Raw genomic sequence first — 21,838 nt, 5'->3', positions numbered from 1 at the left:
TGAAAAATTTTAAAAAAAAAATTCACTTTTTAGGCCACCTCAATGTCTAACCCATTCCTTCACGATTGTATTGGTATACTGATCTGAGTCCGATCCACCGGACCCAACTCAGTCACCAAGTCCTTGTCACGTATCTTGGGTCGGCGCCTTTTTGTTACGCGACGGCGGAGACGGTGAAAAGAACCTTTCAAACAAAGACCGCTTAGACAACCAATGATTTATCAGTTGTAAGGAAGCAAAACATCTCCACCGTCCGCTAACGAAGACGAGTCGAGAAGATGAATCCTCGTACATCCCATATATAATGGCATGACGTGCGCCGGTTTTGCGCCTTTTTCGCTCCGCAATATCCTCCCCCTTATTATCTGCCTTTTTGTATATGCGACGTCTCGAAGCCGCTCCATCTGTGAGATCGTTGGCCTTCAATTTCTTTTTTGTTGAATTTGAAGTTGTTTGATTTTCTCGAAATTGCCTCCTGATCGATCCGTCTTACAGAGGGAAGAGAATTAGGAGACCTCAACTTACGGAGTATTAGGAGGTATTTATATTGTTGAATTTTGTTCGATCATTAATCTATGGTATTTAGGTCATGGGAGATGAGCTCGGTTCCTAAGATCTCGCTTTTCTCTCTCTTTATTCTTTCGATGAAGATTTTGGTTTACAATTTTCAATGGATGATTTTTTCTTAGCAATTAAGTCTTGCTGGAATTGGCATTAACTTTTAACTGTTATACCGTGTCTTGGGAGTAGTTTTTGCGTTTTACTTTTGTCGTGATTGCTTTTTCTATAGCCATCTTTGGATGATTCGTAGCGTAAAGTAGGCATTTGCTTATTTTAACGTTCCTTCGCATTGAATTGCTCTTTTTCTGCAGTTTTAATTCCGTATGATGTTTTTTGTAGCGTGATCATGCTCGTTTTAAGTCATTTATAGTTCCAGTTGTAAGGGTTGATTAATCTATTGTTTGGAGTTTCGGAGTAAGTCCAACCTATCGCTAGCATGGTTTTGCTTTTAGATGAAAGGAGATGATTGCGAATATGCCATTTTGACATATTTGACTGGAATGTTCTTGATGATTTGGAACTAGCCTATTTGTTATTTAATTCTTTTATGACCATAACACCACCACCAACAAAGAGAAAAGCACACTTTGTTGTATAACTTCGGATCGTACTCAAGCTTGTGCAGTAATTTTTATTTTCCTTTTGTTAATTTGCTGTTAGTTGATGTAGCAATAGGCTCCTTAATGCCTGTAACTATGAAGAAAAAGGTCTTACCTTGTTAATTTGTTGAAAACCATTGTAGCATTTATCAGAGAATTAGGACTATTTTTGGCCTTTGTTTTGTTCTTTATAGTTTTTTTTTTTAAAATCATATCAGGTGAACCACTGAAGATTTTCCTAGGATTCTTCATCAGAATATTTTGTAAATAGTCTGGAGGAGATAGTTTTGTTAAGTCATGATCACATATGAGCAAGATCCTGATGTTGTGCGGTGGGGCCTTAACCTTCTTGATGGTGGTGATCCATTTTCAAATTCGGCTTATTGTGGGACCATCGTTCAACATGATTCAAACTATTATGATGATGAGTATGTAAGAGAATGCCCTTTTAGCTCAGAGCGACCAACTATAGAGAATGATGAAATCCTTGCCCATGCTCTTCAAGAGGAATTTTCACATCTTGCAGTTGCAGAAGCATCTGGGTCTTCCAATGTGGGTGAGGAGCACTTGCAAGCTTCTATTCTTGCACAGGATTGGTTTGGTCCATCTTCAAGAAATTACACTGCAGGTTTGGGAGATATTTTTCCTAGTCTGTTTGCTGATGAATTTAATGGTTTATGCAAATTTTGTTTCTGATTGTATATTTGATTGATGCAGAGCATGATGGTGGGCAGGAGGAAGGGGATGATGTGGGGTCCTCAAGTTCATGCTCCAGTCCTGGAGAAAACCCTTATGGTGGGGTAGATTGGTCTGCCTCATTAGAGCTACCAGATGAATTTTCAGCCTTAGATGGAGAAGTGGGCAAGAGGTTGAATCAGATGGTTCCTGTTCCTGTAAGTTTTAGCATCTTTAGATTGTCCATATTGCGTACTAGAAAAAGCAATCTTGGAAAGCTTAAAATTTCAAGTGAGAACTATGCTTTTTTCAAAAATGATTCTTTTTCCTTTAAGCCAAAAGATGGGGTTTAGAGGACATGCTGCTTTGAAATATGCAGTACCTAACCTCTGATTATGCTTTCTATAAGTTTTTTTTCTCTCTTTTTTTTGGAATATTTGTTATACGCATACATGCTCATGTACCCAAAAAACCCATAACATGTGAGGTTTTTATTGGTTGAGTTTGGTTATTTTAATTGATGATGACTGATAACTCTTGAACCCTTCGGATCACATAATTGGACTGGGCATGTGGTTGCAGTGGAATGCTCAACCTGCCTATTGTCTATTCCCATACGTTTTACCTATATGAATCAGGATCCTTATAAATAAAGTTGATGAATTTTTTTTTTTTATATTTTAGTTTTTGTTAAGTTCTGTAATGGAGTATAAAATTGTTAACTTGGGTTCAACTTTTTTAGCCTCTTGTTTCTATCCTGATATAAAATGGGCCTTTCTTGACTTTGACTGGTTAGTTCTTAGGGAAATGACTCTGAATTGAAAGGAATTTCATTTCCTTCTCTAGAACTGGCTTAACCTGTGTCACTTTTGAGCATAGGTATTTAATTAACCTGGGTGAAGAAAAATCTAGTTCTGGGCGAAGTTGAACAGACATATTGATAGATATGAAAGAGCCTGACTGTTCGTGACCACATTGTATTAGAGAGTTATCCTAGGAATTTGATACGTCCTCATTCTAACATAGTGGGATGTACCATGGGTCCCACACCAGCCTTGTTTGGTATGGGAGATCATATCCCACTATAGTGAGAGCCCCCAGTTCATGGGAACCAATTGGAACCTGCAAGGGGGTAAGTGGGACTTGATGAAGCACATAACACAGTTTTGTGATTTTGAGAGGAGGTATTTGAAGCATGGAAAGTACACTCTACATGGCTCCAAAGCTGGAGCTCTCAAGGACTCTTAGGTAGGCTCTAGATCAAGTTTCTCTGCTTCTACATGTTTCTTTAGATACAGTGAAGTACTTCTTTTATTTCTGTCATCGCGTAGAGCTTTTGCCCTTGTGGCTTCCGAAGTTGGAGTGTGCACTGTTTCATAGAAATAGCAATTGGCCTGAAACTTTACTGGCCTGGACTGCCTCACAATGGCCATCTTTATTTGCGTTTTGATGCGAATTCTCATGGGAACCCGGGCCTTTCTAGATTTGGAAGCATTGTTCAGGATCATGATAGTTGCACTCTACTCTCTTACTATAAACTGCTTGGTGATATTGATTCCACCACTGCCAAAGTGCATGCACTCCTGGATGGCCTCATGGTTTACAAAAGACAATTTACTGCCCTGGTAATTTGGGAAGGGGCTATGATGTTGTTGTCTCATGGGCGATGGGCAAGGTCGTCTATACTTGGAGGCTTCATCAGCAATTCCTGTAGACTACTGATATTGCAACCTCTCTACAAATTTTGTGGTTGAACGTGCTTTGTTCAATGAATGCTTTGGCAGACCCATTTGTGAGGATGGGAAGTGAAGCCTAACCTTGTAGTTAATCTTGCTACTGATTTTAATTAGGCTTTAGACTTTTTGTGTGCTGGCCGAGAGCCAGCCCTTGTTCTATGTTCAACGAATTCTTCGGCGGATCAGTTTGTGAGAATGGGCAGTGCAGCCTAACCTTGTTGTTAATCTTGCTACTGATTATAATTAATGTTAGGCTTTCTTCAATAAAATTTCACCATCTTTTGTATCTGTATATATATTTTCTTCTGGTGCAGTTTAAAACTATCAATTGTGATAGTAAAGATTCTTTTTATTCATGTTTCTGCAGCATGTTCCAAGAATTAATGGTGAAATACCTTCTGTAGATGAAGCAACTACCGATCACCAGAGGCTGCTGGATAGGTATGTTGTTTCCAGTATGTTTCACAGACTCTCTCTCTCTCTCTCTTTGTTTCAGGTGATTCACTGTTTACTTGAACTGTCTGAGTCCTGTGTCTGTAGGGGTTAGGTTATTTGTCTTGTGACCAGCAGATAGTGTGTTTTATTGCTTTATTGCATGAGAAACAGCAACAACAATACTTATGTAGTTAGGAGCACATTTTGGCAGTTGCTAGTTCAGAAATTATCAAATAAAAATTTCCTAGACTCTTGTCAGAGCTATGAAACATCATTGCCTGCAAACGGAATGCTGATGCAACTCGCTAGAAATTGTTATTATGCTAATACTTCTTGTTCTACCTTTAGTGGTGCATTTTTTATTTGACACGAGTCTTGATAATATAAAAAACTTGAGGAGCGGGTGGTTAGTATGTCGGAGTGTGTCAACACTAGCTCGGGCGATGGACAGAGTGATTGATGCTCCTGTCATCAGCCAGGCAAGGAGATCTGACTATCTTCGATGGTGACAGCGACCACAGAGCAATCACCCCTTTGCTCCAAAGAAGATGATGGGATCACCCCTCCTGAACTCACGAGAAGTGCTTCTTCGGTTTTCCAGCAGGACGATGACTGTTCAACGCCATCCGTTTCTGTAATGAGAAGATGATTCTCGCTTCCTGCATCTCCTCCATGCGTAGTTTCGGAGATTTTATTGGTGGCTGTGAGCTGGATGAGATTCATCTCTTTGGGAAATCATACACTTGGTCCAACGGACAACAACAACCAATTATGTCCAAGCTTGACCGCTTCCTCGCATCTTGGGCTTGGATGCGATTGTATGAAAATGTGAACGGGAGGGTGCTGAACCAGGTGGGTTCCGACCACTAGCCCATCCTTCTCTCCACCCCTTTTGGCAGATGGGGGCTCCCGCCTTTTCGTTTTGAAAATGCTTGGTTGTTGGAGTCGGATTTTGATATAGTTCTAAAGGAATGGTGGTCTAATTTTCATCCTAATGGCAAAAGCGAATGGTCCCTCCTTACTAAGCTGAAGCTCCTAAAAGGAAATCTTAAGAATTGGTCCTCTTCTCATTGTCTCTTGCTGGTTGTCGAGAAAGTTTCACTCCTTGCCCGAAGTGCTGACCTAGACTCTTTGGAGGAGCAAAGGTACATTTCCAACTCTGAATTTGCAATACGTCTTTCTCTTTCAAATGACCTCAAGTCCATTTTGCATTGTGAGTGGGTCTGATGGAAACAAATGGCCTGTTTCTAGTGGTTGACTGACGGGGATGCGAACACCCAAGTTCTTTCATGCCCTCGCTTCAGCGAGGAGGAGGTCTAACCGAATTACCTCCTTATGTATACACAATCAGATAACATCGGTTAGATCCTCCATTACTAATGAACTTCTCAAGTTTTTCTTAGATCTTTGCACCGAAGAATGCCCAATTAGACCAAAACTTCTACACCTCCATTTCTCCAATATCTCCCCTATTGTGGCATCTTTTTTGGAGGTTTCTTTCTCTTCCAGTGAAATTGAAAGGGCTGTTATGGGTATGGCGTGTGATAGGGCCCCGATGGCTTCAATGGGGATTTCTACACTCAAGCTTGGTCAATTATTAAGGAGGACATTTTGCTATGGTTCGAGGTTTCTACTCTCGGGTTATTACCTTCAGTAGCATGAGACCCTCATTCATTGCTCTGGTCCCTAAAAAGACCAACGTTGAACACCTTGGGGATTTCTGGCCTATCAGTCTTGTCTCCAATACATACAAGATCCTTGCTCGACTCCTTGCTCATCGGCTCAAGGTGCTTCTTCCTTTTGTGTTTCATCATGGTTAAGGCGTTTTTCTTAAAGGAAGAAACATCCTTGACTCTACCATGGCTGCTCACGAGTTCATTGATCACTTTGACCGCTCAAAGGATCCTCGCTTTGGTCTCAAATTGGATTTGGAAAAGGCTTTTGACAGAGTTAATTGGTCTCTTTTAGATGATTTGATGGGGCACATATGCTTTGAGAATTGCTAGAGATTCTGGATTAGGACCTGTCTATCCTTGGCTTCTTACTCTCTTCTGCTTAACGAATCAGTTTGTGGTTTCTTCAAATGCTCGAGGCGCATTAGGCAGGGTGACTCCCTCTCTCCTCTCTTCCATGATATATTGGGCTAAGGATTGTGGTTTGCTGCCTCCGATCAGTCAACACTCGACTTTTGATATTCCGATCCTACAATATGCAGATGACACCATAATATTTGGGGTAGGCAGCCTCGAAGGCATTAAGAAGATTAAGGCTTTGCTCGGTCTATTTGAGCTGGCCTCGGGACTATGTGTTAATTGGGGAAAGACTATGTTGATGGGCTTCAATATTGATTAGGAGAATCTCTCAGAATTGGCTAGCAAGTTGGGTTGCTCGATATCCTCCATCCCTATCAATTATCTTGGCTTCCCCTTATTCATTGGTCGACTCTCCAAGGATCTTTGGGCTTCATTGGTTGAGAAGCTTGATTTGAGGCTTGCTATGTGGAAAGCTCGCCTTCTCAGCAAGGTGGGGATACTCACCCTTCTCAAGTTTTGTATTGTTGGTATACCAAACTACTTTCTATCCTTCTTGCCTTAACCGGACTCCATTTGTCAACACTTGGAAAAGATCAAAAGCCATTTTCTCTGGAGAGGTTCTGGTGCGGATTTCAAGTATCATTTGGTAAATTGGAATGATGTTTGCAGGCCCAAATCCCTTGGGTATTCCGCTCACAAAAGATATGAACCGTGCTCTCCTCCTAAAATGGTTATGGAGGATCAATTCCCGCTCCCCCAACCTCTAGAAGAACATGGTGGCTTTGAAGCTTGGTGGGTCCTCTTCTTGGTGAACCTCGGGGGTAGAAGGAGGCTTTTATCACCTATCTAGAGATCTCTTTACTTGTTGCTTTCGATCTTTTGCTCGAAAATCAGATTTTATGTTGGCAATGGGCAATCTATCAACTTTTGGGAGGACTGGGGGACAGGAGATAACCTTTTGAAGAGCTCTTTTGGCGGGCTTTTCCGGCTATCCGTACTGCCCAAGATCTCTGTGGCCAATGCTCATTGTGGCAGCAGCTGGAATCTCCACCTTCGACTAGGTCTTTTAGATTCAGAGGCTTTAGATGCTAGCTTCCTAACAAGTTGATATGGTGGTTTGATAAGAGTGGATCCTTCTCAATTTCTTTGGCCTATCTTTTCACTGGAGGATGGTCTTCCCCATTTACTGTGCATGATGTGGCTTTTACATGGAGGCTTTGTGCTACTCCTAAAATTAAATTCTTCATGTGGAGTGCTTGCCGAAACAAGATCCTCATGACAGACAATCTTTGGCGTCGCGGAAATCTCTCGATGGATCCTCTCTACCCTCTTTGCAGATTAGGGAAGGAGTCAATTTGTCACCTCCTCCTCCTCTACTTCTTTTCTTGGTGGGTTTGGTCCCTTATCCTTTGCTGCTTCGGTCTTCAATTCTATTTACTTGTAGACCTGATCTCTGCTTGCTAGATGTTCCTGGACACTACCCTACTTGGGATGGGGAAATTGCTGATCTTTGCTTGCATGGCCTTTATTCCTTGGGGCCTCTAGATTTAAAGAAACTCCAAACGATTCTGCGGGAAATTTGAGTCTTTGGATCATGTTGCTGATACTATCTCTGGTCACATTTCCTTTTGGCTTCGTACTAAAAGGGCTTTCTCCCCTTTTTTTTTCCGTCTATTTGGGACAATTGGCATTGTTTGGCCAACTTGGACTCCCTCGTGCCTCCTATCATTTAGGAATGACAGCCTCCCCGTCTTGGCACTCTCAAGTTGAATTTTGATGGCTCCTCTCTCGAAAATTCTGGTTTGGTTGGATTTGGTGGCATCATTCGGGACTCTGCTGGCTCCTAGATTATCTCTTTTGCTGGCCCTTTGGGAATTTCTTACTCGATAACTATTGAGCTTGGTGGGCTTCTTCACGGCCTCCGCATTTTTCGTGACCACTATTGTGGCCCTATACAGATTGAAGGGGACTCCAGAGTTGTGACTGTGTGGCGTTATCCTCCCCTGGTGTCAATGGGAGGTTTTCTTTGAGATAATGGAGATCAGGTCTCTTTTTAATTGTTCTTGGTCTCATATTCCTTGATCTACTAATTTTGTAGTTGATGTTCTTGCTAAGCAGGGAGCTTCCCTCCAATCTCTTGTTGTTATGGGATCTCTCTAGTTTTTGTAGCCTTCGGGCCTTTCTTTCCTTTTAATGAAATCATCCTTTCTAAAAAAAAAAAAAAGATAATATAAAAAACTTCCCCCAATCAACACACATGGATGAATAGGCTACAATTAGAAGACCATAATCTAAAGACATGGTAGTTTTAGAACTTCTCTTGGCACTTGAATTTGGTGTAAACTATTACATATTTCTTGTTTTCCATAATTTACATTGGCACAATGGTCACATGAGGGGTGTCTAGTGTGATGTCTTGGGTTCAAGAGATTAAAAAAAAAAAAACACACTGAGAGCGACTTCATGTTCTTGAACAAAAGATTTTTATCCTTTCTTTTAATTTCTCTTTTAAGAAACATTCTTTGGATTTTTTGAAGCCTTCAGCCTTGTTCATGTGGAACTAGGAGTCCACCTAAGGATGTGATGGGATGATGCAAACATTTGACATTTTGGTCACCCTTCTCTCTCTCTCTCTCTGTCTCTCTCTCTCTCCCTTCTTCCCTTTATAGATTGTGTTTTATATTGTTTATGTATGATATTAGCCCTTTGTCTCTGTAGGCTGCAGTTGTATGATCTAGTTGAGCTCAAGATCCAAGGAGATGGCAATTGTCAGGTTTGTTTCTGAAGTTTCTATTGCAGCTATTGAGATTTGTTATAATCACTTAGCAGAAACGTTGTCAAAAAGTATCTGGTACAATAGTTGTTTATCTTTGAGAAAAGAGCATTGGGATTTCTTCCATGAGAATACCTGTTGGTAGCTGTTATCCCTCAAATCTGCTTTAGTGTCTTTCTTTTGGAGAGCATTGTTTATGTTCCTCTTTGCTTTTTTTGCTTTGCTAATATGTATCGATATAGCATGTCTTATGTGGATGACATCTTCCAGTTGGGTTTCCTACATTCTTTTACCTTGGTCTCTATGATGAAAAACACTACTATGCTCCTTTTTGTTTCTTACGACTATAGACAGTGGTTATTTATGCATTTAAATAAGTTCTATGAATTCTAAATCAATATCATTCTTACTAGTCCAACTGTTAACCCATAAAAGTATTAACTTTTTTGAGAATAGTGTGAATTTCATTAAGAGCAAGAGTGGGAATAATTACTAGAAAAGAAGAGAAAATGTGCTGAGCACCTCAAGCACAAGTTTATAAATCACATGAACAATGAACAAAGAATGAAAGTACACTCAATGAACGTCAAAAGGAGTACCGAAAACTTTTTCGATGAAACATATTGCAAGAACTAGTACTCTTTGTATCTCTCGGACTGATGTTTATAGACATTAGCCCGAAATTTGTAAATCATCACAAATCCTTTTTTATGACTTTCCTGTTTTTTTGGTGCTACCAAATGATTGTATTTTGCTCCAATTCTACTACTCATGAGTCGTTATTTCAACTTCTTTCTACTGAATTAAGAGCACCACATCATGAGAAAGACTTTGTTCATTTGTTTGAGATTTCTTTTCTACCATATCTCTCTTAGGTCTTGTTGGAAACGATATTCTTGACAACTTAGTTGCTTCTTTTCATCAGTGATTTCAAAAGAAAATTAACAAAATTCACTTTAGCATTCACTCCTACTTTAGGTTACCGGCCAGCATGCCCAATGAGGGCTCTCTTCTTTTGTATTTAGCTAATACTGTGGCGTGGTCCGCATGGTTTGATCCATGTGTCCTTTTGTTCGACAACATGCCAATAGAAAAAGAACTCAGCTAATGATCAGTAGCTTGTTGCAGTATGCACTATAAGCTATTCATACTCGTTCAATGATTCTTTACCTCTTATGTTTTATTGAAATGCCCTTTTTTGGGAAAAAATGGGAGAAATATCTCATTAAGAGAAAATTGTACTTTTCAAGAAAAAAGAAAGAAAGAGAAAGAAGATGTACATAGAGGACATGGAAAAATTAGAGTGCCTTTTCATCTCTTAACCTTTTGGACGTGTAAATAATTGTTGCCATTCTTAAAAAAGGCAGGGAAAATGCTATTGTAAACTTCTTATTATTGCACCTCAGGTTATTAGTTTTGTAATAGTAGAGCATTATTATAAGAACTGGATCAAACTGGTTGTTCAAACTGAATCTGGGACCAGTTTACTATGGTTGGGCTTGTTTGTCACTGAATGCCAGCTGACCTGGACGGCTGAGTTTGCTTGAGCTAACAACTGTCTTGTTTAACTGCTTTGCCCATGTTGGAGCTCAACCACTTCTACAAATTGTTTCCATCTCTTAAAGGAAAGGGAAGTCTCAAACCACCAAATATTTGCTGGAACTAGTTTCATAATGATCAAATAAAATTTGTCTTTATGCTTATGCATATGAAATAAGAAATTTATAAGGAACTGTTTATTTACATACTGGTTCAAGTGGTGGTTGAACATGGTTGGGCTATCAGTTGAACTGGATCAGACATGCCACTTGTTCAATGGCTCATCTGGTCCTTACAAGGTTGCATTAAAGCCTAAAACTAAAAATGCTATGTTGTGCTCTGAAAAATGATAATGCTATATTTGACCCCTTGATTCATCTCATAAACAGATTTAACCAATTATAATGTCTGTAATCTGGTCTGAATATGTTATCCAAATCAATTATTTTGTGGTTCATTGATATCAGGTAACTTGATGCCAGTTGAAAGTGATAACTAGGCAATTCAGCTGTTTAACAAATAATCTCATTGATATGTTGCAAGTAGGATTCATTCTGATAGGCTGACAATTTGGGCTGTTCTATTCTGAACCTGGAGTGTTAGTCATCCTAATTTTAGGCATGATTAGTCATATTATCTCGCAATTGTGTGGGTGGCAATATAGATTTGCTAGGGACTGAATTGGTTTAAAGGGTAAGAGCATTAGTAAAAGTCAAATCATGAACATGGGATAGGATAATTATTCGGTCTACTAGGATAAATCTGGAGGGAGGGGACAAATTACCACAATGAGCAAAACAGATTTATAGTAGTTCACAACCCAAAATTAAGTTTCTACTCCTCTCCCAAGGTGTTTTCACCTTGGAATTGAATCCACTAATTGGCTGCCTATATCATTAAATCTCAAAGGTCTCATTACAGTGCCTGCCCAATATTTGGGACTTATAGTTAGCAACAACTAGGTGTAGGCACCTAGATTCACAAAGGGATTACGATAGCTACCAATCAGCTTATCAAAGTTTTGATTAGTTTATAAAGCAACAAAAAATATTTGTATTTTAATTAAGCTCAAAGCCTCTTTAATCAGGGAAATATTACAATAACAAAGCATACAAGAAGTACACCCAATCCTAGGTGATTCTTCCACAACAATTAGCAACTCATTTTAATCTCTAATAAACAATTTCAAAGTATATGTTCAATGAGATTTGTAAAACTAACTATTAAGAGTTTGAAAAGCTGTGGAATGGCCCAAATATAAGGCCTAATATGGTAGACTCACAACCAAAACAATATTGAATTCAAATAATTGATTTTAAAATAAACTCGATCAAGTTCAGCACAAAAAATTTTAAGTACTCACTGAATTCTAAAATCACAGGCTTGAGTACTTGGTTCTTCAAAAATACTTCCTTGTTTTGGTGTTTTTGAATTTATTTGAAATCACTGAGCACTAAGGATGCTGAGGGAGGTTTGTTCTTCATTCTAGCTGGCTTGGTGATAGGATAGCGAAACTATTTAAATTGATGTGACCAAACAGTCTAAAAGCTAGCTGTTTAAAAGTAGTTTCTCCCAGAAAGCGACATTTTGTCTTTTTGGAAAAGTCTACCAAAATGATTGTATAATCTTGAGAAAATGATTTAAATCGATGATTTTGAGCTGCTAAACACAATACTAAATTACCTTACAAATTATGGTGATCTTTGTTGGTTGATTAAAATCTGAGAAGCATTTCGCGCACGATATCTTCGAGTAAGTCATTCAATTGAACGATCTATGTAAATTGCTTCTTTCTCATTTCTTCAAGGCATCCCAATGGTAGGCCAAATGGGCATTTACAGTGCCTTTTCTCTCTTATGTTGTTCGAATGGGGTCTATGAAGTCGGTCGGTCCTCTTATGTTCCTTCTTTCCTTCTAGCCGTCATTGCATGGGTCATTTGGATGGCTAGGCGAACAGTTCCTAACTGAATCTTTTCTACTAACGTACAGTCTGCATAATTTTTTTAAACAACTGCTCAAATATTTTGCACGTGTCATTCGGTTGTGCCTAGCCTGGTTGGACGGTGTGCTGCCAATTTCTTTCTAAGACTTTTTCTGCCTAAGTTGCTCATTCAAATTTCACAGTTAGTTTGTACGTATTTTTTATAATCAAAGTTAACTTTATGAGGGTCTTTAAACCAACAATCTTTCCTTTTTTATGATGACAAGCATTCATTGAGCAATAAAAAATGTTCCCGCTAATGAGTATCTGATGGATGTTTGTATGCGCAAACTTCCCTCCAGTTTGCTCCTCCTAAGTACATTATTGGTTATTTGTTTTATACTTGATTTTGTTGCTCTTTAGTTTGAATTTTTGAAATCTTTTAATTTCTTTGAGCTGAGATTTTTTTGTTGCTTTGTGAGATTTCTCTCCCTCATTTGACATCATCAAAATTACAGTGCAGATGGAAAAAGAGGTTCATATTTCATTAAAAACATTGAATACATGGTTTTCAACACAAAGCAATTAAGTAATATATGGAACAATCATGCGTCCTTGGAGATATCCCTAGCAATTTTATCTATTTTGTTTACAGTATCAACTAGGTATTGTGGGTGTGCATGCATGAGAAGGGACTCTAGCTTCTTGATTCCCCATTGGTAGGTATTCATGTGAGAGGAATCAACTACTACTAGGGAGAATAAGTGAGGATCTTTATCTCGAGGATCTTGTGGTGGGGAATCTACCTTAGGTAGTTCTTATGCCTCCTTCTCCTTCACTGGATTCTCAATCACTTCTTCATTAATCTTTTGGCCAGAAGAAGGTTTGTGGGCCTTAATCTTCTTAAATGGTCGTTCTTCCACCAAAATCATCTTTTCCTTCTGCTTCACTCTGGTTCTTTTTATTGAGGATGCTTCTAAGATGCCACTTTCTCCCTCTCTGTTTGTGTCAGTAAGAGCCCCTTTCTGTGGGATAATTTCACCCATGCTGCTTGCAGGCAGTTTACTCTCCTTTAGCTCCTGCTTGACATCGTGCTCCTTTTCTTCTTCAACTTGTTTCCCCTCTCCTTTTTCTTGTTTTGTTTCATTCTCTGCCCCCTCCTTGTGTGGCAACTTTCCTTTTTCTGCTTCTTTTTGTTCTTTTCTGTGCATTGCTTCAAATATTTCCAAGCCTTTTTGGAGTGCCTCAGCACTCAGCTTTGCTGAGAGTGCTGTTACTTTACTTTCTTTTACTGCCTCTTTTCCCAAAAACGTTTCAGCAAGTTTATGTATGGGATCCATTTCCTCTTCTAGGCAAAGGGGACCTTTCTCCATTGTTTCTTGTTTACCAGTCACCTTCTCTCCAGCTACTTTCTGTAGCTTCAACTGTTTTCTTACTGCAAGGCTATCTAGATCCTCATCGCTCAAACTTTGTGCAAATGCAGCCCTTTTCTCCTGGTATCTGAAGAGTTTTCAACAACTTGTAATTGTTTTATATTCCTTTTGCAAAACTTCTTCCTCCTCGTCCTTTTCTTCTTCATTTTTTTGTTCAGTACTTTTCTTTTCCTCTACCTTTGTCTCCCTTGCTGGCAAATTTTCTTCTGGTCCCTCTTCTGCTTTGTCCTCTGCCTTCTCAATGGCTTTGGCAGTTTCTTATATATGTTGGTTGCCCCTTTTCGTCTATGCCATCTTCTTTCTCAACTTCTTTTTGAACCCCCTGTCTTCTCATTTGGAGTGTGTGGTGGAGGTGGTGTCTGGGCCGGTCGATTTGAGAATCACCTTCTCTATGGGCAGGTTCAAAAGTCCCCCATGCCCACCCTCATTGTTATCATCATCCTCTGAGTCTCACTTTTCATCATTCCCATTCTTAGAGGTTGTATCCTCCTCTTCTTCATTTTTTTTTTTCATGTCTTCATCTTTAGACCCCTTTTCTACTTCACTATTCATTTTGATTTTTGCTCCTTTTCATGAGCATCCTACTGAGATAGCTTGATGGCCCCTCTTGTTAAATGATCTCTCCACATCTCGTCTTTGTCGTGTCCAATGATAGCTGCATGTGTGTTTACCTTCCAAATAATCTCTTTCATCGTGTCATGAAGGTCATTAAGTATGCCATGAAGGATATCAAATTGTAAAGAAGAGATGTGCCTCATGTGTCTCTCTTCTTCTCCTGCAGAGGGTTTATCTAATCTTCTTCTTTATTGTCCTACAGTAGAGGGGGCCACTGCCTCCTTACTCACTGTTTCACTTGCTGCTTCCTTCTATAATGAGTGTTTAGTATTTCCTGTGTCCTTTAAACCCAATCACGAAGGCATTGTTCACAAATTTGTTTACCCTCTCATTCTTTCAACTCTATAATGAGTGTTTAGTATTTCCTGTGTCCTTTAAACCCAATCACGAAGGCATTGTTCACAAATTTGTTTATCCTCTCAACTCTATGTTCTTTCAACTCTATAATGAGTGTTTAGTATTTCCTGTGTCCTTTAAACCCAATCACAAAGGCATTGTTGTTTACCCTCTCAACTCTATGTTCTTTCAAATCAAATCCCTCTATTAGTTACATGGTAGGTGAGAATCCACGCATGGACCAGCTTCATTCCTTTTCTTGTTCGGCTGTTAAAGATTGAGTCAGTCACATATATTCCAAGATCGGCATAGACTTCATTCTTGAGCAGGGACACCAAAATGTTGTTTCCCAGTGTTTACTGGGTTTGATTGTGATGGTGTCCTGAACTGTAGAGAGTAAGATCCTTTCAACCTTTATCAATTTGTCCTCACAAAAGTTATTATCTCTGCATAGAGCTACATTTAGTGACTCTTATGTCAGCCCAAAGTAATTTTCTCCAAGGTATTGTTCAAAAACAAATCCTTGTGTTTTCCCTTCCAAACAAGTCATCTATGGCCTTAGCATCCAAGGCAATCTTATTCCCTTTAAACTTTGTATGCAGTATCCTTGTTTTTGGGTCAAGCGGATATTCTACCCACACACATGAATACAAAATTCTTACAACCAATTCACAAATCTTGTATTCTCCTTTTCTAAATAACCTTATTCAATTTTTGTTTCTCCTAAATCTTCTTTAAGTGAGAATTCTCCTGAACTAGCCCCTGTTCCACTGACTTCCCAACATTTATCCCTTTCTTCCAAATATAGTTGTTATACACATCCTCATAATACGCATTGGGAAAATAGTTTGAGCTAGAGGGCTTATCGAATAAACCTCTTTTCTTCTTCTTGAAATCAAGTCTCTTTGCCACGATGGCTTCTTTGTCTTTCATAAATTATACTAAGGACAAATTGGAGTGAATGTACTTATATTTGACCTCCTCATGAAGGTAAGTATCTCATTCTGCTCAACTAGAGGCAAAAAAGACTAATTTGCCCTGTCTTTGAATCCTGAAGACTATTGTTTGATGATCATCACAAACACCTTTGGTGCAATGTTTTTGCTGTGCCTTTCTTATTTCTCTTGCTCACCTTTGCCCCTAGTCTCTTGAGAAGGCTGCTATGTCTTAATCGGAGCTCTTGTGCAAATTGCCTTAACGCTTTTGTTCATTTTTCAGTTCCGAGCACTTTCAGATCAGTTTTACCGTACTACTGAGCACCACAAGTTTGTGAGGCAGCAAGTTGTGATTCAGGTTCGTCATTTTATATTGCTTATACTTTTGAACTATTTTTAAGGTTTCATCACCAGCATTACTTTTTCTATATCTCACAATTTCTATTCCAGCTTAAGGCTCACCCAGATATATATGAAGGATATGTTCCGATGGCTTATGGTGAATATTTGAAGAAAATGTCCATGTAATGATCTTTTCTGTTGTCTTTTTACCACATGGTGAAGCTTCTTCACAATTTAACCTTTTTGTCAAATTGAAAATAGGGCTGGTGAATGGGGTGATCATGTCACTTTGCAGGCTGCTGCAGATTCGGTACTCTTCTCACTTTTATGTCTTTCATAAATCGCCTACACTTTGTCTTTGGAAATTATTTAAATTCTAAACTTTCTATATCCTGGATGGTTCTGTGAAATTGTTACTTTTCTAGAAATCTTGAATTTCGGCCTCCCCTTCTTGCTTCATTTTCTTTCTTTTGAAAGTTAACTGTTGTCATGTTTAAATGAAAACACTTAATTATGTAATTATCCCCATGTAATACCATATAAGTGTATTTTCAGAAGAAAAAAAAACCCATATAGTTACATGCATATCTGGGAGATTTTAATAATCATATACAATCATCAAAATAACATGCATGCCATCAACTTCCATGCATTTCATTTTATTAAGTCTATCTATAGCATGTGACATTCAAAAAAAAAAAGAAAAAAGAAAGAAAGAAAGATCTATCTGTAAAATGGAAAAAAATGAGAAATATCTGTAGGGTGTAGAATATCCTTATGTGGAATTGTTGGTCCACTTAAAAGGAAATATGTGGTGCCCCTTCAAAACCTACTTGTAAACAGCACATCTACTTTAGAGAAGCTCGCCTGAAATTTTAATTTGGGGCAAACCCCTAAAGTGATGAGCTAGCCCACAACGAAAGTAGTGGGCCTATGATTCCAAGTTGCAGAAGACAAGTGTTGTCATTGCTTGTGGGTATTTTCACTTATTTATACTACATTTAGAGTGGAAGGTGGACATAGATGGAAGTTGTGTTGAGGCAATGAGTTTTTTTTTTTTATTTTTTTTTTTATGTTATTGGGATATGCATGTAGACATTGAAATTTTAGGATATATACGAGGGGCTCTGGGATATATAATTATCACAATGGGTGTAGGATATATATGATGGGCTCTGCAAGATGCTTACTGAAATGACTTAAGTATGTGGCACTATGCATGAACATCATTTAGGAACTTTTGCTGCTTTTAAGTTCCCAAATACTCTTAGGAGCTCTTGAATTGTACGAGTCATATAGTTGTCATAAATCATAACAGGACTTTTATGGGAACTGGATAATCGTGGCATCAACAAGAACTATGATTAACCTTTAGTGGGAATAGTGCCATAGCTGCTTCCCACATGGATGCATATGTAAAATAGCAACTTCATTCTCTTCACTGATGATCTTAAGGCCTAGCCAGATGAAATCTGGATTGAACTCTTATAAAATGATGTCGTCCGGTTGTCATTCTGTGAGGTCCAAAAACGTGGTTCCTTTCAACAAATGTAAGAGATGGCACAAGTGATTGGGCGAATGTTGATTCTATATTCCTGTTCAGATAAAGATCTTGAGACCTTGTTAGAGTCGTTTTTGCCGTCACCATGTCAAGCAGCACTACCGCTGAAGTCCATCTTATTCACTTCCCCTGGATGATGGCTAATCCCGGCCATTTCTTCCTCATGGTTGTTTGGCAACTGACTTAAAGAAATGACTCAGACTTAGCTGTACTGATTTCTGCTGTTGTGTAACTAGCATTTCTTGTGGTTCATTTGTCATCTTTAAAGCCATTATGGTACCAGATCTGAGAGGAGTTTTAAGTAATATTATCAAATTTAAGGTAAAGGTGAGCATGCCATCTAGGTTAAAGGCAAGAGGTAACTACCTTTTTCTCGTTACCTTCCCTGTCAGCTTTGTAGTTTCTTTTGCCTCCTTGGCTGTTAGTAGAACCACTCATCCTTCTGGTAGAGATTTGTTGACATTTTAAAAGAGAGCAGGCACATTTGAATGCTTTAATCCTTTCCTGGCACGGCTTGTGGGGTCCTTGTCTTACCTTCTAAAAAAATAAAACAACAATCACTGCATCTCCTCCCATATCTTCTCTTCCAACCAACTGAAGATTTGAGTTATTACACCTTAAGCATTTCTTGTACAGTTTTTGTTGCTATAAGAACCATCATTGTCGTATAATGGTGGACCTGCTTAGGTTCTCTTTATTTATAGTTATTTATGTGAATTGTCAGGTACAAAAGAAACTTCTCATTACCCTGATCAATGGTCATGTTTCTGTGTTCTTGTGCAGTACGGAGTTAAAATATTTGTTATAACATCATTCAAGGACACGTGCTACATAGAGATTTTGCCTAACATCCAGAAGTCCAAACGAGGTAAATTCCTAGTAATTACTGCTCAAGTTGTATAAACAAAAGAGGCTTTTTTATCAAAATATGTGATGAGGGAGAAAAGTGTGCTTATATCATGAGACAAGAACATTCTAATATAAACACAAGGTAATGGAAAAGATGGAATAGTTGTTACTAATCTAGGGAATATGTTGATCTATCTTAGATAGGGATGAGCTTTATACAGCAGTGTTGGGCCTGATCTTGACTTAATGTGCCTATGCAGTCATTTTCTTAAGCTTTTGGGCAGAGGTTCACTACAATTCAATCTATCCAGAGGGAGGTATGCCTAAGTGTCGTTTTTCAACTTCTTTTTACTAGCTGTTTTTCAAATGCTCCCTGGGGCTCCCTATCCTCCTTTATTTTGTTTTATTTTTGAAGATAAAGTTCTTATCTTATTACAAATAAAAAAGAAATGAACCGTAAGGATGTCCATCAGTGATAGTTACAGTTAAGATCACAGAGAGATGGGAAGTGCATCTGGTGTGAGATATAAGATATGCATGTCTTAAGTGTTATTCCATATCAATGAGTAGTAAATGAATATCTTCGTAGATGTTAACGTTGATCATTCGTATCTGTGTTTTGAAAATTAAAATGCTGGCTTGGCCAAGTTTGTGTTTATTTTGATTGATGAGTTTGAAACATTTTCTGTTGTTATTCATGGATTCAGATATGCCAGTATCAGAGGAGACGAAGAAGAAAAGAAGGTGGTGGATCTTTGGTAATAAGCATTAGAGACTGCTGAGTAGTGTTCAAGTGCACTCTATCTGAAGCTTTTTGCCTGTTTCTTCTCAGGGTGAATATTGTGGAGCAACTGCCATCCTATTGTAAGATAATGTGATTGTATCATTGACGTAGGGGGTGCGGTAAGGAAGCCCTCACATTAGTTCTTTAACCTTCATGATTTTTTTTCTCTTTTCTCCAGATTATGTTCTGCTTTCGCCTTCTTGCTCTTTGTATATGTTGTTCTTACTTACTGCATTCCTTTATTAGACTCCGCCACTATTTAGTAAGGTTTTGGGCTCTCTGCTCTTTCTTTGGATTGCCTACGAACTAATTTTGCCTTCTTTTGCATCAAGAGACAAGACGACTTCTGTAACGGGAAAAAAAAAAACAGAAAATCCTCTAAACTAATTCAATCTGCTTCATGCTGGTTGAAAATTTTACAATAGTATGAGAGAAATTAATGTGGAAGGCAGTTTCCAGAATAGGAAATGATAGGAATTTTACAGACTATTAGTAATCGTTATTAGTAGTAGTATTAAACAAATGATAAAGTGATAGATTAAACATAATAGAACAAGTTAGATATAGAAGAATATAAACAACCAGTCATATATTATAGAGAGTATGCCAAATAAGAATCGATTGCCTAATTAGTTACCTTAAGTTATATAACATAGAAAATAAAATAGTTTCATTTAAATTTACAATTATTGATGATAAAGAACTAAAGTAGTTCTAAGGATAACAATATATACTTAGTAAACAAGAAGTTCTTCTAAATAATACACTTGATATTTGAAAATGGACATCCATATAAAACTAGGACAAATTGGTCTATGGATATTCATGGACACATAACCGTTGATCCAAGTGGAAATATTTAGATATTTTAAAAAAACTTATGGAAACAAATCTATTTATCAGTCAATAAGATAACTATAGATTATCATAACCTAGGTTATAGAGCACCAACGCGGCTCTCTATCGCTCATTGAGTTTGTTTCCTTCACCATCCTTTCAATGCTGTCCCTTACTGGGAAAACGCAGAGTCGTCGTCGTCGTCGTCTCTGAAGCCTGTGGCCTCCCTTCCTTTATTATAGCCACAGTTCGATTGTTCTGAGCTTCGTATTTCTTTCATTAGCTTCAGTTCGAAGTTGTTACACTGGAGCACTTCCATTCCTTCTGTAGCCGTCCTTAAAAGCACTTCATTCTAACCACTTTCGTCCATGTTGACCCAAGAGACTCAGGAATTTTTCAGGGTTCTTAATACAGTGCAGCCAGTTACGAGCTTCCGTTGGATTGCAGCTTTCTTGGGTGACGATGGTTCAGCCTTCTTGCAAGACCCTGAAAATCGTTTTGAACTGGCAAACATTGAATTCTATTGAAGGAAGTAGTCCTTGCGGTTTCTCGAGTTGAAGCCTTGTAGAATCTTTATTGCCTTAGGGGGGGGGTTAGTCAACAAAATGAAAATTTGATCTTCATCTTCATCTACATCTTTATCTTCATCTTATGTATCTACATGATCTTCCTCTTTGAAATGGGTGTTAGTCAAGACAACTTCATCTTCGAAATCTTTGAAATAGGGTATTAGTGTGGACAACTTCATCTTCGTCTTCATCTTATAGAAATTTAAAATTATTGATTTTAATAATTATAAAAATAAACTAATTAAACCAAAGTGTCTGAGTTAACAATATTTTAATTACCACTATTAAATCACTAATACAATAGAGTGAATAAAAAAAATTCTGATTAATAAATAAAAAATATTATATTAATAACTTAAGATAGATTTGCATTGTATTGATTAATAATATATTTTGACATAATTAATGATGATATATTAATCAAATGCATACTTTAATTATATTTTATTTATCAGAGACTTAAATATGAAGTTTAATATAGTAATAAAATAAAATAAAATAATAAATAAATACATATACAACTTTTAAAATAACCTAAAAAAATTATTCAAATAACGAGTTCGTGCCTTTAATATTACAATCAACGAGTTACAAGTTTAGTACATATAAATTACGCATGTTCAAAAGTAATAAGAGTAAACCATCATTTATCGTTCCACATGGATGTCGATATGGCATCTCGAAATTGTGCAGCTCTTGTGGATTCTAATGCACTCTGCCTCCGAATGCTTGTTACTTGGCTACCCACATCCTCAAAATCATCGCAATCGTCACTGTCTGTATCATCCATTGTACCTAATTGGACCGCATCACCTCCTCCACCGAGCTCGCCACCCGAATCATCATCTTCATCTTCAAATAAATCATCATAATCGTCTGCACGTATATAATTGTGCAATATGCAACAAGCATGTACAATTTTCACCTAGATCTTAAAAGAAAATGGAGGAGTGCCTTTTAATATTTGAAATCGAGCTTTTAAAGCACCAAAAGTTCGCTCAATAATATTCCGTAAAGATGAATGTCTTCGGTTGAATAATTCTTTTTCATTTCTAGGAATATTATCTCCAAATTCTTGCAGATGATATCGGGTTCCTCGATATGGAGCCAAAAATCCCGGAAGATTTGCATAACCAGCATCGACTAGATAATATTTTCCTATAATAAAAATTATATACCACATAAAATAATTGAAGATAAAATAGATAAAAAAGTACTGCATAAAAATATATTACTTACCTTCAGCTACAAAGATTTTATCTTGACGAGTCAATGCATCCTTCAATACACGGGAATCGGTTGCTG

At 38.0% G+C, this 21,838-nt stretch overlaps 1 protein-coding gene across 2 annotated transcripts; it reads left to right on the top strand.

Annotated features, from left to right (window-relative positions):
• The first annotated feature begins 345 nt into the window (after window positions 1-345).
• LOC137943984 (OVARIAN TUMOR DOMAIN-containing deubiquitinating enzyme 12-like) lies at window positions 346-19,437 on the top strand. 2 transcript variants are annotated; one of them, XM_068789460.1, is made up of 13 exons: window positions 348-406; window positions 496-538; window positions 1,379-1,788; window positions 1,878-2,053; window positions 3,939-4,012; window positions 8,758-8,812; window positions 15,875-15,949; window positions 16,042-16,115; window positions 16,195-16,243; window positions 18,278-18,362; window positions 18,604-18,660; window positions 19,051-19,087; window positions 19,176-19,437. In XM_068789460.1, exons 3-13 carry the CDS (start codon window positions 1,458-1,460, stop codon window positions 19,219-19,221), a joined length of 1,059 nt encoding a protein of 352 aa, XP_068645561.1. In that variant the 5' UTR covers window positions 348-406; window positions 496-538; window positions 1,379-1,457; the 3' UTR covers window positions 19,222-19,437. The 2 variants fall into 2 exon arrangements, with proteins under 2 accessions (XP_068645560.1, XP_068645561.1); XM_068789459.1 differs by having other exon boundaries at window positions 346-538.
• The last annotated feature ends 2,401 nt before the right edge of the window (window positions 19,438-21,838 follow it).

Source organism: Aristolochia californica, unplaced genomic scaffold (genome assembly GCF_029961685.1).
Source record: "Aristolochia californica isolate CCGP_79_NKW_82.1479 unplaced genomic scaffold, dmAriCali1.0.hap1 SCAF_11, whole genome shotgun sequence".
In the NCBI taxonomy this organism is placed as follows: Eukaryota; Viridiplantae; Streptophyta; class Magnoliopsida; order Piperales; family Aristolochiaceae; genus Aristolochia; species Aristolochia californica.
The sequence above is the reverse complement of the archived record's forward strand: the minus strand, read 5'-3'. Positions and strand labels throughout refer to the sequence as shown.